Here is a 17,211-nt window from a genome sequence, read left to right as displayed (position 1 = left end):
TTGAGGTAGCTCAAAACTTCACTAAGTAGCTGCATTTGGATCTACTCAATACTTCTGAGCTTTCCTGACATAATTTTCTTACTTAGAGGCATAATTTTTTTTTCCTGTTAAACTGGTGCCAAAGTAGATACAGCTGTACCAGGAGAATTCTTCTTCCAGTTCAAGTACATGCACAATGAGATGAGAATGTCAGAAGAATACCTGCAGAGAAGAGACCTAAGTTGCTAAAGACCAGAAAGATGCAGGCAAAATGTTTGTTTGAGGTAGAGGAGTGGAATAATTGAAGGGAAGTTGCTTGAATAAAAAGGTGGAGGAGCAAGGAAATTAATGTAAGAATACAGAGGGAGTATGAGATTGGAATAGTAGGGGCTGTACTGTAGCTGGCGATCAAACTGAGTGTGTAGTCAGTGTCCAGCTTTTGCAGAAGACTGTTAGAGAAGCATTATTACTTGAAAAACCAGTCTTTCTAATCTTATGACAATTATATGCACACATAGTACAAAATCAGGATACAAGGCTCTGCCGGGGGCCTGCTATCCTGATGCCTGTTGGCATCCCCTCTGCCAGTCAGCGGCTTGGCTGAACAGAGTGTAAAGTCATCTCCTAATGACTGGGTTTTTTTTTTCTTTTTTCCCACAAAGACCAGACATACAGAAGTAGATCGGATGGGGGAGCTGTAGTATTGTGTTTTCTCAACATCCTCAGCTCATTAGTTTGAGGACAGCATGTATCCACATGCATACCAGAAAGAAAAGAAGGGAAGGGGTACAAACCAGAGTTCAGCTGGTGACAGGATCAACTTGAGGAAATAATGTATAAAATAGTCATATAATATTTATGGGGGGTGTTGCAATCAATTTTGTAACTGTGTTGCCTTAGGTTTTAAGGGTTAGTGGTTTTTAAGGGTTAGTTCGAAGTGTGGTTTGGTTTTTTTCCACTTTAAGAGGTAAGTTATCCATGACAGTTTGAATGAAAAAGTATATTTTTTTCTTACACTTATTAGCAAAATTGCCTGAAGTGTTCAGAGCTTCTGTTAAGACTGTGTTTTCCGTTTTTTGTCAGCTGTAAAGAACTGCAGTATGACATGATATTACTCTTGCATTTGCAGTGAAGATTGTTTTACTGAATGTGTTAAAGTGATTTTCAGAATTATCAAACATTGCATACTTCTACTTATCTTTGTGAAAGATTTGCATCACTTTAGTTTCTGGAAAGCAGTTCAGTCTAGAAATAGTCTGGTCTTGATGAAATTTAGGGTCTTGACTATACTCCTTGCTTGTCCCATATAACTCGGGACCTTGAACTCCACCAGTTCGTGATCACTGCAGCCCAGGCTACCTCTGATCTTGATGTCATTGTGAAGTTCACTCCTATTAGTAACCATCCGATCCAGTATTGCATCCCCTCGGGTGGGGGTCTTAGCTGGGTTAAGAAAATATCTTCAATGCACTCTAGGAGTCTCCTGGATTGCCTACAGCTTGCCTTGCTGCTTTTCTAGCATGTGTCAGGGTGGTTGAAGTCCCCCAGTGGGATGAGAGCTTGTGAGCGAGCGTGAAGCCTTCTGTAGCTGGAGGAAGGGTTCATCGGTTGGCTCTCCTTAATCAGCTGGCCTGTACTATCCACCAACCACACATTTCCTGTTGGTTCCTCAGTCCTTTATTCTTACCCACAAGCTTTCAACCTGTTTGTGGCTACCCTTCAAAGACAGCTCTTCACATTCTATCCCTTTCTTGATATCGAGGGCAATGCCTCCACCCCTCCTTCCTGGTCTGCCCCTTCTGGACAGACTGTAGCCATTGATAGCCACACTCCGGTCATAGGATTTGTGCCACGAAGTTTCTGTGATGGCAACTAGATCAGATCATAGCTTTCTAGTAGCACGCTAGCTTCCAGCTTCTCCTGTTTGTTGCCCAAGCTTCATGCATTTGTATAGAGACACTTAATCAGTGCTGTTGGCCATGTTGCCTTCTTAGTGGAAGACCCTTTATTTCCTTTAAGGTGTTTTGCGGAAGTTTCCTTCCTGGCACTACCTCAGGAGTCTCAGATTTAATTCTAACCAGTAGAAAAGAAATTAAGCATATATGACATACAAAAGTGTAAGTTGGGTTTTTGTGTGGCAAGTAACAGACATGAAAGCATACTGGGCTTTTGTTGGTGATTGAAGCTGTGGGCAGAGTTGCGGCTCAAATCCCATACAGCAAGAACAAACGTGTATTTCCAGTGTTTTAATTCCTAATGTTGACACAGTTTGACTGTGTAATAGCAGCTAGCTCTTGTATGGTTTTTTTCATCATTAGATCTAACAGCATTTTATGACAAGATGCAATTAAGACACACATCAATGTCCATCCTAATATGGAATCACTTTTATATAAGCATAACATTTCTGGAAATGTCTTTCTCCAGCACCATTAGTAACTGTAATGCATTTTTATTGTACTGAAGTTGTATGCACAAACTGGAATGTATCATTACAGATATTATTGCAAGTTTTATGAACCTGGAAAGCAAATGAACCAACAATGTCCTGATTTTAATTAAAGATACAAAATGTAGAACCATACATAATCACAATGCCCCAACACAGTGCTTAAGTAAGTAAGAGTTCTAAAGAGAGAACCATCACTAATGGGTGTGGATCGGTTCTGAGCGTAAGCATCCCCTGCCCTGTTCTGAGGAATAAGGGTAAGTTTTTGAGGGAAGAGTTTTAAAAAATGCATAGAGTGGACTTGCCGTTGTTCATGTTTAGCTTCACTACAGCATGCTTAAATCTGAACTAAACACAAGAAAGGAAGTGTTGCTGTTGGCCGGCTTTTCTTGAGGCTACTATTCTTTTCAATACTTAAATGTTCTTAAAACACATCACACATAACATTTTTAGTAACAGTTATGTATCCAGTAACACTCAAGATTTACGCTTTCAATCAAGGTGAATAAATGCATGCGTAATGGAGCATGTTGAATTGGGTAATGGTTATCACTGTCCCATCTGTGAAGTCATTCAAACAGCCTTGGCTTTGGGTACCTAGATGACTGTCCTTACATACAGACAGCCGCAAAGTCTGATTGTTCTCTCCTGCTCTACAGCTGAACTAGTTGGGGTTGCTTTTTTGCTCAGTTCGGTCAGTCTTAAACCGGTGCAATGGAGAATCAAGACCTTTGAAGGGTAGTCCATCAATTTGCGAGTAACTCATGTACTAATGGAAAAATGGGGCCTTGTTACATGTGATTATTTTGATCAGAGGTTTTGCTTCCTCAGTTTAGAGTAGCCTATCAAGTGATACCTCGTTATGTACTGTTATAATAGTGACATTCAACTGGGAATAGTAAACAGTAGTGCTAAAAACTAATACACTTTTTTTTCTCAATGCATCAGTCCCTGAGATATGCCAGAGGCATTCTAAAATCATAATCAGGTATGTAAAAAATACAGCTTTTTTTTTGTTAAATATTTTAAGTGGTCTCATTATCTCATATTTAGGTTTCAATTTTAATATTCTATTTTCTACTCATCTGTTCATTTCTACTCAGCTGCCTTTCTCACGTTTCCTATTAACATTCATCTATGTTCCTGCTGGCTTTTGTAGGTGGCCAGGTAAAATAATAGCAGCTTGTTAATTTGATAACCCTGATGTTTTCAAGCAATTATGAACATAGAACAGGAAAACATAATGAAGAGAAAGGGACAACCTGGATAGTAGGAACATACGTTTTTTGCAGTTAATGACGCAAAATACAGGCCTCCAAGCTACTACTAAACACTTATACATTCTCTGCATGAGAAAATATGATGTTACCTGGTATCTGAAATAAGACCTTTCCTGTATTAACATACAAAAATATACTTTGATAAAAGTTAACAAAAATAACTTAAATTTTTAAGAAGCAAGACCAGTCCTTGCTGGGACGGAAACTCCATTTGCTTACGTTTTGCACAAAGTAAGCCTACTAGCCTAAACCGGTGACTTTCCAATGCTTTTTGGATGTCCACATAACACATGTCAGTTCACTGAAAAGAGGGTTCCTTTCTTAATTGCTTTTAGTCTGTGAATCCCTGAAACAGCAGTTAAAAATTAGTGGCTTAAAATCTATTGTCAGAGATTGGTGAGTTTTTTTTAAGAAATGAGGTTAGAACAGCCTCTAAAGGCAAATAAAGATGAGAGTTTCTGAATGTTCTTGCTGCATTGTGGCTTCAAGTCGTACTGTGGGTTAATTTTAACATTTTGGCTTTACTCTTTATATTAAAGAAATAACATGAGGCACTGATACATTATGGCTTGTTTGTGCCAAAGTACCCTGTGCTTTGGCTTTTGGGGGTTTGACACAATGAGCCAAGGGAAAGAATTATTTCCTTGACAATGAAATAGTTTATCCTCTGCATTTAAGGAGAAACTGATGTATAAAGGGTAAGATGACTAATTCTGTGGAATAACTTAATTTCAGTGAAGTTGAACATTGATGATAGAAATGTTCCACTGTGCAATTTCCAACAACTATGTAATATTTATCTCTTTTGCTGCAATGAGCTCCACGCCTGTGATCTTGAATCAGAAAGAACTATTACTTAACTCAATGGAAGTTATATCTGAATGCAGATTTTGATCTTAAAAATATTCTAAAGATTTATTTTAAGCCTGAAATAATAATAATAAAATAAATCATGAAATAAAGAGTGGTTCTCTTGAGATTTTCATGAAGATGTTGCCTTTGGGTAAAAACCCAGTATACCAAATTCAAACCTAAAACAATTCCCCGATCTCCTTTCTGTAGACTTCTGAAATAATGATTTTTGGAACAGTGCATTTTAATGATCAGCTACTCTTTTGAATGCAATATTAAAATAAATTAGATAGCATAGTACAGAGAAACGCACCTCCAAGTAATATACCTATTGTGCAACAAAACCATTCCTCTGGAGATGAAGCAAGATCATTAAAAGAAGTTCTTTTATAGACAGTTTAGGTTTTGATCCTTTTCCAAGAGTTCCTTTACTAGTTTTTCTAAGGAGAAGAGATGCTCATCCACATCTTCTGGTACAAGATTCCTGATGGAATTAGCGAGTTCAAACAGATACTCTGTGTTTCTTCCACTGGGACCAACTGCGTTAAAGATCTGTTCAGCAATTTCTTCTAGAGGTGCCGGACCAAGGTAGTTAGGGTTATCACAAGTTCCAATGTACAGCAATACATCGAAAGGTTTCACTGATGAGTCTTTCGGGTAGAAAATGACAGTTGTGGTCCTGTAGCCTCCTTTTTCTCTGAAGTCCAAGTATGCCTTTACTTCACATTCCTGTCCAGCTGGCAATCTGTAAGCAACACCCCATACACAACCCTGTTGAAGGATATAAGAAAATAAAATCCAAGCAGTGTTTAACAGGATACCAAAAAATTAATGTAATTCCATTTGATTTAGGTAAAATTATCTTAAAAAAACCCCCAACCTTCCATTTTCAGTCTTTTTATAGCTATTTCTCACAGTGTTGGTAGAAAGAGTCCCAAAAGGGCTGTTTTATTTAGGAAAGTTTCAGTCAAAATGCTGATTTTGCAGATCAATCACCCACTTTCTTCCTAATGCTGAGGCCTTTCACAAAACAATTTCGTGTTACAATTAAATGTGAAGTAGTAAATAGCCTTGGCTACTACAGAGCTGCCAAAAAGGATACTTTGTATCTTCCTGACCTCACAGAATTTGTATGTGAAAATTAAAATTGTAAATAGTATACCAAATACAAAGTAATTTTTATGAGGTCCTTTCTCTATTTAGTTGCAGTTTTATTTCTAAGGTCCACAGTGCCACCTACATCTGTTACAGGTACCTGGGTGATGAGTGTGGTGATGTTACCACAATGAAACCAAATACCAGAAGAATAAGCTGACAGATGAACCTTCATTTTGCACATTTAAATGTGGCACATCCAGCACTTCAGCAAACACTGTTAGGATAAATTTCATTACCATCTTGAGAACCTGAATATTTCTTTATCTTCTTAACAGCTAACATCTCTGAGAAAGTATTTATCTGTGGCGTGAATTAGTTATAGTCCCTTATCAAGATTTATATAAACAAATAGGAGAGATCTGTGTAGGGATTGATTTGTGAAGGGGTTGGTTTTGAAGTTGCATAGACAAATTATGGTCTGTTATCCAGTAAGGGCTACAAAATGTTCCTTACAAGTACTGTGTTAAAATAAATGGTAGTCTATTTTTTCTACTGGCAATATCAAATGTTGATTCTTCCTGCAGTGAAGTAGTTACATGTATCAGTGCTACCCTAATGATGATAAAGCAATTAATGTTTTGGGGTTTTCCGCACCCTAAAACTGGATTTTAGTATTTAATCCTGCTATCAGATGATGCTGGTAGTGTTAATTCATGAGCATTGAATTTTGCAGTTCAGACAATATGCTGGGCAAAGGCATTTTGTTAAAAAAATCTGGAGTTAATTTTCTACTGCATCTTTTGTCAGAGTTACAGCACTAATGAGTAGGGTTCATTGCTTTCCCGCAGCCACCTGGGATGTGGGTTCACCCCAGGAAATGTTTGTTTTGAAAGCAGCCTTTTCTGCACGTGTTTCGCTCTTGTTTGAAGTATGCCATTTGGACTGTCTTTGGTGTTGATAGGAAAATACATGCAGGTGTTGTGGTGATAGAAATTTAAAGCAGACAGGTTCATTCATTTAGGTTTTGGTACAGGGAATTCCTGTTTCAGATGACGAAAAATTACAATCCAGGAATCTGACAAGGAGTATGAAGCTTTTTTTCAATGTGGTTTCCTCTTAACTGACAAAAAATTCAGATGGAGCAAGTAAAAATAACACATTAAACCAGATGCTTCAGTGTATCATTGGTGAAAAGGGACACACAGGCTAGCACAAAGCTGCATAAAAGTGCCACTGCCATTTTCACCACAGTGTCTGGTGGGTGTGTGCAGTAATTGCTGCTGTCTGCGAAGATATCCTCAAAATAAGGTTACCTTTTTAAACCACAGAATGAGTAATTGATATTAAAGCAAGTGACTTGTCATATCATTGGATGTTGATGTGTAAAGTGTGATTATCTGGCCACACCAGATTCTGGAGAAAAGGGGGTAAAAAAAACCCCAACCAAACAAAACTAGTTTGCTAAAGGAAAAAAAGTTTCTATGGTAACAAATAAGTTTGCTTAACAATACAGACTGAGTGACAACAGCCATAAGCATTCTTTGTCTCTATAGGTGTCTGTGTAACATAATGGTACCCAGCAGTACCGTAAAGTGAAAAAAACTCTACTAGAAAGGTACAGAAAATCACAATGAGGGACAGTGGTTTGCATTTTGCTGGTTTTGCTAATTGTGAAAAACAGTTGGAAGTTTTCAATTACTGCTAAACTTGCCTCTCTCTGTGGCTGCAGTTTCGGGGACCATAGATTGGTAAGACGGCAATATCGTAAATGTATGGATAAGCAACTGTAAATAAAAATTACTATCAAAATACCCATCCACCCTGTCTTATGGCCTTATGTCATGTGGCCTTGCTCTCCCTCTGCATCCATGCCATCCTTCCTTCCTGCTTCTGGAGGCACTAGTACCTGCAGGGATTTAATAGAATCATAGAATAGTTTGGGTTGGAAGGGACCTTAAAGATCATCTAGTTCCAACTGCCTGCGATGGGCAGGGACACATCATGGAGCAGTGTAAAGTTGGATGGACACAATCATCACAGCTGTCCCCAGCAAGGTGCCAGAATAGAGCAAGCCGCTGGATGGGGGTGGTGTGGAAGATGAGCAGGGGGTGGGAAAGCAATCTCATCCATGGTGTATCCTGCCATCGCATCCCCCAGGCTTCCCCAGCCTAGCTCAACGCTTTTGTCCTAGCTGGTGAGCAGTCTAACTGAGAGCTTTCTGGTGGCTAAAATCCCTAAAAAAAAAATAGTGGATAGTTGTAAAGAGAGCTTCTTTACTCACAAACAGAATTATAAATGGGTAAAATGTAAGTCTAGGTACTTATATAAGCAGAGAAAGGATGATTTTCCTACAGCCTACATGACTGTAAGCCTGGGCCTTATTTCGCCTCCCCCTCCCTCCCCAGCCCAGGCACTCCCCTTGCAAACACTTCCACTGCACTGTCCAAGGGACACCTAGGGAAAAGGTCAAAAGATAAGCAGGAATGGGAGAGTTGGACCAATGCCTGTTTTCTCTAAACAAGAGCTAACTTCACAGTATTACATAGAAACCAAAAGCATGGCTGTGGCATTTAATTCCTTAAGCATTTTATCTGTGTAGCAAAAGATACAGCAAGGGTATTCTCCTTTCTTATCACTGCAATGTCATATTGATTTGCTTCAGTTTTTATTTCAAGAGGACAAAATTTCTGACACAACATCTCCTACTGGCACATTGTCCGCACTATACATATGCTGAAAGTAAAATTCTTATAACTGAACAGCTGAAATTAGTGTTCCGGAAAAATACTTTAAAATATTCCTTTAGTAATAGTAGACCCAAACTACTTCCAGTTCCTTAGTTTACATTGATTTATTTGAAACAGTCAAGATTCAATGGTGTAACTCCAATAAATTTTGAGAGACCTTTTAATTGCACTAAAGGTAACTCGATTATTTGCTTATAGAGAAGCAAAAATTAATGGAGACTTACTAAACAAGCTGGGAATGCAACAGGGCATTCTGTACACTACAGAGACAGAACAGGGGTACTGTACCTCAGGATCTTCCACCAGAGTCACAACTCTTCCAGGCTAAAAATTAAAAAAATAAATCGTTAGAGGCTTTTACCCTAAATCATGAGCAACCCTAATGAAAAGCAATGAAAGGGTCTGAGATCAAATCCAGGACAATCTCAGTAAGGTCTATTTCTTTGAGGTCCAGTATAAGTATTTTCCAAGAGTAGCTTTTTATTTCTGTATTAGATAAACTCTGATAAACAAAATGTTAAATTCTGAGTGGAAAGCGTCTGCAACATGTAAGTTAAATTAAGGGCAGTTGTAAACAAGGAGGATTTGAATGCCCTTGCTTTGTATGCGCTGCTTGGACTAAATTCTATTCCTGTTTAAAGCAGTGACAATAATTCATTAATGTAAAATAGTCCTCCGTCGTGTTGCTTCTCCATAGTGCTATGCAATTTTTTAATCTCCTCACTGACAACGAGGTGAACCTTCTCACTTGTATTCAAAAAGTTTATATACAGGCATGGAAATAACGAAACATAGAAATTTAGCTTGTGTAGAACTCAGCAAGATATTACCACTCCGGGCTTGGTTTGCACTAACTGGATTTTAGAAAGCATCAATTGCACACTGTGACACACGGCAACCCGTAGGTTTAAAAGCTCCTAGCTAATTAGATGATTTTGAACAAAGAAGTATGCTAGTAATTTTTAATAAGCACCATGTTATTCAAAGTTGAAAAAAGAAGTTTATTTTGCAATAAGCTAATTTTCCATTCTTTTTCCCCTCCCAACTCACTCTCTCTTACTGGGCAGAGGGAGGATACCTTGGTATGGCCTATTTTTCCAGTGAGTTACTTGCAGGAGGATTTAAGAAGACAGTTTGTAAATACTGAAAAGAAAATTGTTAAAGTTTGTTATATAACCCAGAGAATACAATTTTAAAACGTAAAACCCTATGGAGAACTAAATCTATAGTTTAAAATTGCTAATTTGAGCATCAAGCAGGTTTCCAGGTGTCTTTGTTTAGAGGAAAGGAAAAGCAGAGATACTAGCATCATTCAATTCTAGTTGTAGGATAGAAGTTCATTCTCTCAGGAGTTACAAAGATAATCTGAACTTGATGTCCTTGAATGCCTTTCACTTAGTCTTTGCTAACTTTCAGTCTCAGGCTACTGCATCTCAGTCTTTTTATGACCCATCACTAATAGTTTCATTGACGTGTCATGCTTTTTTCTGTGGTAAGCCTACACCCATGTGTCTCTCACTGACAACGAGTCATTGGCAAGCCATGCGCTCTTTTGGAAACAAGCCAAATATGAAATCTAGTTTTTGCTGAGCAGTTTAGATAATATCAAGTGTAGATATTACTTATTTAGTGTCAGATCTTTTATAATCTTAAAAACTGTATTTATAAGCTCCAAGGAACTGCTTTTGTTTTTTCATTTTTACGCCAATTCTCTCTCAGCATCAGCCATCTACTCTTGATCTGATTGATAAAATAAGGCAACAAAACTAAATGAATGTTAATTGATCACAATGCGAGTACTTCAGATAAACAGGTCTGCACCATGATTAATCAAGATAACTTATGTGTTCCTTTTGGGAAATGATGATGTAAGAAAACTTAGAATCATAGAATGGTTTGGGTCAGAAGGGACCTTAAAGATCATCTAGTTACAAGGCCCCTGCTGTGGGCAGTGGCATCTTCCATATCCAGCCTGGCTTTGAACACCTCCAGGGATGGGGCATCCACAACTTCCCTGGGCAACCTGTGCCAGTGCCTCACCACCCTCATCGTGAAGAATTTCTTCCTCATGTCTAGTCTAAATCTTCCCCCCCTCCAATTTAAAGCCATAAAATGCATCTGTTCATCTAGTCTATTTAAACCCAGTCTCCATCAGTGAATTAACCGGGACTGCTGTGCTTGCATCCAGTTTATGTTCTCAAAGACAAGTAGTCAACATTCTGGTAGTAACAGTATTGAAAGACTTACCTGAAGTTATGCTAAATCCATCTTTGACTGTTTATCTACATGTATTTTGTATCTTAACAAATCTGTTCTGGGCAATAACAGTGAAATGAGGCAAGGTTTTCTTTCCTTCAAGAGATGGCAAAATTCCAATTATCAAATGTTTTCATTAATACTTTAGGTTTACCAAACTGGGGATATACTTTCAAAACTGCCCTGCTAAGATAAAGCCCAGTGGTCACTCACTTAAGTATGCTGTCTGTCTTAACTCCTCCTACGCACCTGGTGCTATTAGAGAAGCAAACACAAAGAGGCACCTATTTTAAGAAGCTCCTGGCATGTATGTATGTGTTTGGGGGGTGTATACAAACAAATAGGAAGGCTCTATTCCACAATACACTTTCTTACCTCTGACAGAGCATTAAAACCTGTGCTTGGGTCTTTCTGTCTTAGTCGGCAACACTTCCCTTTTCTACCGATTTGTCCAGACAGTTTTAGTCTTTTTATGTAGTTGCTGCCAAATCTTATTGCACTGAATTCCACAATTTAAATACATAATTATTTTTGTTTGTCTTCTCTCTCTTTTTTAAGTGTTCCTGCTTCTGATATTCTTAGTTTGTTTCTCTTTATACAGAAGCAATTCCACATTTCTCTAATCAGGACAACTGCCCCTCTTCAGACATTTTGTATTTGCATAACCACTGTGAGATGGCGTGTCTGGCAATCCACACACTAGTCACCATACAGGTCTACCTCTGGGTCATGTGCTAGTCACCTCCACAGACAATTATCCATTTCCCAAGCACTCAACTTACTGTTTTTATTCTCCCAAAGACAGCTTTTCGCATAAAGCTGTCCACAATGACCCTAAGTTAGACTCAGATATAGTAGGTAATACAGAAACTTTTGTTGTTATGCATGTTAAGGGTTGATCCCAGAAGGTCACGAATAGTAAATTCTGTCTTTCGTTTTATTGTTGTGCTTCTTTGACATAACTGCTACGTAGCTAGGCCAGCAGGGATACTTCTCCATATGTTAATGTGAGACTGGAATGGCTCTACTCTTTTCCTTTAAATGTATTATGAAATTGTGTGTGCATGTATCCATAAATATGTTTATATATATACAGATGGCTTGCTTTTCTATTAACAGTTTTTTCCATAGCCATTAATAATTCTTTGACTTGTGTACTCAACACTGGTCACTTAAGAGTTTGTAAATTGCAGATTATAGAGACATTGTACGATAGAAACAATTTTCTCTTTATTACCAGGAATGCCTGTATCTGAAGCCAAAATACTACATGAAAGTAAAGTACTGCAGAGGACTTAATCTTCAGACGGGTTGTGTGATGAAAGAACAATCTGTTTGTCTAGGGAAGGACGGGATATTTATTGTATTGGTTTGCAGAGTCCTTGTCCTGCATGGAACTACCTAAAACAAACACCATTAAGGAACCGTGGGTATTGCATCTGCTGGCTAAGCAAATATAAATGACCAGTTATATAATACAAACCAAGCCCATTTTTGTCATGTCCAGAGAGTACTGGCAAGGGTAAACTTGAATAAATTGGATGATGTGTGTTGGTTCTGTGTAGCCTGCTGCCAGGGAGGCTCACAAAGGCATCCTTGCATTGGATCAGACTAGGGCAACAGTGTGGTCTGTGGCCACGTGGGAATTTTCTTAAGGCTTCTGTAGTGCTACGGGCCATCACCTCTCTGAATCGGAAGGGGAGCCACTGCAGAAAATTAAATACAAGTTATTTCAACTTGTGGTGGTGTATTTCTCTTCAGGCCCTCAATTGTACTGTGCACTAGAGTTCCCAAATGTACTCCTGCCTTAAGAGTGCATGTGATGGGACATTTTTCTAGGTTTTACTGCCCTAAGTTCTGTAAAAAGAGGAAGATAGCATTAACATGGTGCAGAGTCTCTGCTAGACTCTATGATCATTCTCCCGGCATAAGGGCTTTGTCCATCTGCATGGAGACAGAGCTCCTTAGGACAGTCCTGAGCTGGAGCTGATGTATGCTATGAAATAGTAGGGTCAAATGAAATAAGATCTTCCACTGTTAGATTGTTTTCAGTGGCACTACAAACTGCTTAGCCACTAAAATTACTAAATGTTTACTGATAGAGGAATCAATTTTTGCATTTGGATATGAAAGTGAGATGGAATAAAAGGAAATATGACCTTAGGAATATTTTTAGCTTGATAATTCTTAATTTTTTTCAGAAAGGGAGGTGAAAGTTTGCTAATAAGTAGGAATGTAAAAAATTTTAAGGGTTTCCTTAAAGTCACAAGTTTGTTTAAATAAAACATAGCTTTTTCTACTTCCTTTTCCTGTGGCTTATTATGGTGTAACAGGAGCCTATCTATCTGTCCTCTCCCTTTAGCTCCCTTACTGGCAGCCATCCAACAGGAAGAAACAGCCAGCTTGTATCAGGGAATCGTGAAGGTGGGAAGGCACCTTGGGAGATTCTCTAGTCTAACCTCCTTTTTTTCTCCATTTCATCTTTATTAAAGTAAAAGTCTTTCATTATCTTAAAATGATTTAACATTAGCTGACCCCGTAATTCCATGCATGCAGACACTTGGGAGTTTTCAGTTTGGACAGTGGCAGCAGACAGCTGGAGCTGGATTATTTATGTCATCAGGTTTCCCTTCTCAAGTACATCAGAGGGCTAGAAACAAGGACAGACTCTGACAGAGCCAGAACTGAGATTCCCCAAATGTCAGGCCTGTCAGTGTGCCGTGCAGTCAAGCTGAGTAGGTAGTGCCGGATCAAGGAGAGCAGATAAAGCAAGCACTCCAAAGCTAGGAGGTAGGAAGATTTTAAGGACAGGTAGCCAAACTTCACTTTTTTTTTTAAACCATATTGTTTAAACCATAATTTCATGCTGTGGCCCTTGAATACATTTACATCTCTGTGCTGTTCCATGCAAAACCAAACCCTCAGATTTTAATGGTTGAGAAGATTGATGTCAAGGATGGAGGTTTGCATTTTTGTTGCCATTTTTTGTGAAGGTTGCATGAAGAAATTTTTATTTGCCTTTTTAGAGGGTTTTTAAACTTGTTGGCTATTGGTATATTGCTATTCTTTAAAATGTGGTAGTATTGAACAGTTACACTCTTAGCTCACACACAAGAGATGTATTTCATCTCTGATGTCAAATATTATAAAGATTTTATAACAGAGAGCCTTTGGCCTGGTGAAATGGGAGGTCCTAGCTGCGTGTTTTCTCACTGGATGCTGAGGGAGGCTTTTTGTGTTCCAAGCAGGAGTAACAACTCATGGACTTCAGGAACACAAAAAGGCATTACCTTCTTGATGCTGAGAAAAAAGTGTATTTTGCTTATGCTAAGTGTTTTATATAAGATGTAAACCAAAATGCATTAACCAGTCCACATAAACAATGACCTGTACCACCAGTCTATCCAAACAAGCATCCAAATAGAAACAGAACCTAGTGTGGACCTGTGCGGGTTTTTTTGTTGTTTTAAAGTTCTGTTTGCCTGCAGATGATGGTTCTGGGTATCATCTTGAGTGGGAGAGAATTAAAAATGTCTAAGCCTCTTGGACCCGAGTACACACAACATCTGCACAAAGACAGTCACTCTAAGTATCCCCCTGACTTTCAGCCAGCCCAGCAGAACATGATGCAATGAGGTCACTGAGGACACTTGCAAAAAGGAAGAAAAACTGGCTGGTGTGGGACTTATTCCTTTCAGAAGCCTAGAGAGTAGGACTTTCTCTGACTGGTGATGTTTGGTTTGGTTTTGAGGCAGGCTTTCCTCAGTAGGGCGGGCTGATGGGATCACACTCTTATTATGCCCCACCCTTACAACTTTTGCACATGGTTTTCAACTATCCAAATTCATGAGAGGCACAGAAACTTCCCAGTGCTCATATAAACATAATTTTTTAAAAGGGTATGACTCATAGATGAGAAATTAGTGTTTACACTGAGAAAGCAAATGGTAGCTCTCCAATCAGTCGAGCCAGCCACAGGGCACGGCATCTCTCCAGCAAGGTGAGGTGTGGAATTGTGTGTATGACAGGGTGGTAAGCTGGGTGGCAAAGCCAGGCTTTCAATTCTATTTTAAAAGCAACGTGGCAAAGTGTTTCCTGGCTTAAATTCAGAACGGGACAGCTGCATTTTCAAAGCACTGCTCTGACCTGAAAAACATGCCTGCCGAGTCTGCTTGTGCAGAATTTCTTTCTTTGCACTAAATTTTTTAATTATTTTTTTTTAAATACATGCCCAACTCATGCTAGTACCTGAAGCAGAGTGATTTGCATCGGAGAGAACTGAATGCAGGGGGGGTCTTGTATTATCATTAAGTACTGTGCAAGTTATTTTACGGTGTTGGAGGTTCTAACGAGTACTACTTGCAACTAGTCGAAAATTTCTTCCATGCTGTGTGTAGCATGCTGTGTTTTATTTTTAAAAAGAATCCTTATGCCTTTTCTGAAGGAGCTATTCTAAAACTGTATTGCAGTTTTAGAGTGGACTCACTAAAGTACAGGCTAGACAACTGCTTTAGGGAGCATCAGGAAAACATACTCTCATGATACTAAGCCAGCATTAAAAGTAGATAAATCATTAGAATGCTATATTGAAGTATCGGTTTCTGTATATTTATGATCAGTTTGTATTTCTGACGACTAAATCGTGAGCAGATTCTGCAGCTATAAATAACATTCCTGCCACATCAAAGTCATCCATCTAACTTGTTGGGTGCTTCTGTAATCTATTGTTTCTTTAACATTTGTCGAGCTATATAGAATTACATAGGGGCAGTAGCCCTTCTATGTGTGGTACAGACTTCAGAGAAGAGCAAGACTATATTATTTTCACTCCTGTGGCTTAAATAGATATATATGTTCACATGAAATTGGGAATGTTCGCTTCTGGAATTTTAATTTCTTTTTTGTGATGGCTTTTTATTTTTTTCCAGACAGTAAATATAGAATTATAGAATGGATTGGGTTGGGAGAAATCTTAAAGCCCATCCAGTTCCAAACCCCCTGCCATGGTCAGGGCCACCTCCTATTGCATCAGGTTGCTCAAAACTTCACCAGCTTGGCCTTGAACACCTCCAGGGATGTGGCAGCCACAACTTCTCTGGCAACCTGTTCCAGTGTCTCACCACCCTCACTGGAAAACATTTCTTCTGTAATACCTAATCTAAATCTCCCCTCTTTCAGCTTAAAACTGTTCCCCCTTGTCCTAGCCCTGCACTCACTGATAAAGAGCCCCTTCACAGTTTTCCTGTAGGCAAATATTTCCTCCCCTGTGAGTTTTCATTTGAAAGTAAAAAAGCTGATGGAAAGGTGGTTACTCAGGTCAGTGCTTCTGGGCTTACTTACTGAGATGCCTTCTCTTCCAAGCCTGACACTCCACTATTTCTCCTTAAGTTATTTACATTAATGTCTATAGTGACTGAGTTATTTTTGAGCTGTTATAATGGACTTAGAGTAACAAAAATAACCACGATGCGGCCAGGCTGGAGAGGGCCCAGAGCATGGCTGCTAAGATGATCAGAGGACTGGGAAACCTTCCATAAAATTTAAGGCTGAGAGAACTGGGTTCGTTCAGCCTTGAGAGGCTTAGGGGAGACCTCATCACTGTGTACCAGTATCTAAAGGGTGTCTGCCAAGGGGATGGAGACTCCCTTTTTACAAGGAGTCATGAAGAAAAGACAAGGTGTAGCGGAAAAGACAAGGGGTAGGGCAAAAGTTGCTCCTGGGGAGATTCTGATTGTATTCTGGAAGAAAATTTTCATTGTGAGAACATTGGAACAATCTCCCCAGGGAAGTGGTGGATTCCTCTACGCTGGACACTCTTAAGGCTCAGCTTGACAGGGTGCTGGGACATCTCATTTAAACTATGTATCACCTACAAAGGTTGGACCAGACGATCCCTGAGGTCCCTTCCAACCTGTCGTTCTTCTCCTCTTTGAAGTTCCTTACCTTCTTTATTTGTTTCGATTGATAATACAGAAGGAAAAGAATTCTTGAGCTTTAGGGAAATACTGTTTCCCACGGCAAAATGAATGGGAAGGCGAAGTGGAACCACTTTGTACAGGGCAAGGGGGAATTAGAAGTTTAAACCTGAAACTGGAGGGTAGCCTCCCAGAAGCAGGGATGCTCCGAGCGGGGGCGTGGGGGAGGCAGCCGTCCAGCAGCCGGGATGCTGGAAGGCTGCCCGCGCCTGCTCCCCCGAGGTTCCCAAGGGAAGAGCCCGGCCGGTTGGCATGGATCGAGTCACCCCCCTTTCCCCTCTCCATCCTCACCTTTCCCGGCACGCCTCGGTGGTCGGTGCTGCCTTGCCAGAAGCGGCGGCTGTATCCCAGGATGCGCCCCACCATCTTCTCCTCGTAAGGGAAATCCACTTTCCAGATGAGAGACCCGTAGCCGAACACCCACATGGCTGCCCCGAGCCGAGGCTGCGCGCTGCGGGCGGGGCGGGCCCTGCCGGGGCTGCGCCTGGCGGCGGGGACACGGGGCAGGGAGGGGGCAGGGAGCTCGGGGCGTGAGCGAGGTGGCACCCGACATCTTAAAGCATAGACTCTTTGAA

General features: G+C 39.9%; 1 protein-coding gene across 1 annotated transcript; it reads right to left on the bottom strand.

The window, feature by feature from the left end:
* Window positions 1–672: 672 nt before the first annotated feature.
* On the bottom strand, window positions 673–17,107 carry CHAC2 (ChaC glutathione specific gamma-glutamylcyclotransferase 2). Its single transcript, XM_054062625.1, has 3 exons — window positions 16,928–17,107; window positions 8,694–8,729; window positions 673–5,331 (listed from the first exon to the last, which is right to left on the bottom strand). The coding sequence occupies exons 1-3, from the start codon at window positions 17,060–17,062 to the stop codon at window positions 4,948–4,950; spliced, it is 555 nt and encodes a 184-aa protein (XP_053918600.1). The 5' UTR covers window positions 17,063–17,107; the 3' UTR covers window positions 673–4,947.
* Window positions 17,108–17,211: the final 104 nt, after the last annotated feature.

The sequence above is a fragment of the Cuculus canorus genome, chromosome 3, assembly GCF_017976375.1.
Source record: "Cuculus canorus isolate bCucCan1 chromosome 3, bCucCan1.pri, whole genome shotgun sequence".
Classification (NCBI taxonomy): domain Eukaryota; kingdom Metazoa; phylum Chordata; class Aves; order Cuculiformes; family Cuculidae; genus Cuculus; species Cuculus canorus.
Note: the sequence above shows the minus strand (reverse complement) of the source record. Positions and strands in the feature narration are given on the sequence as shown.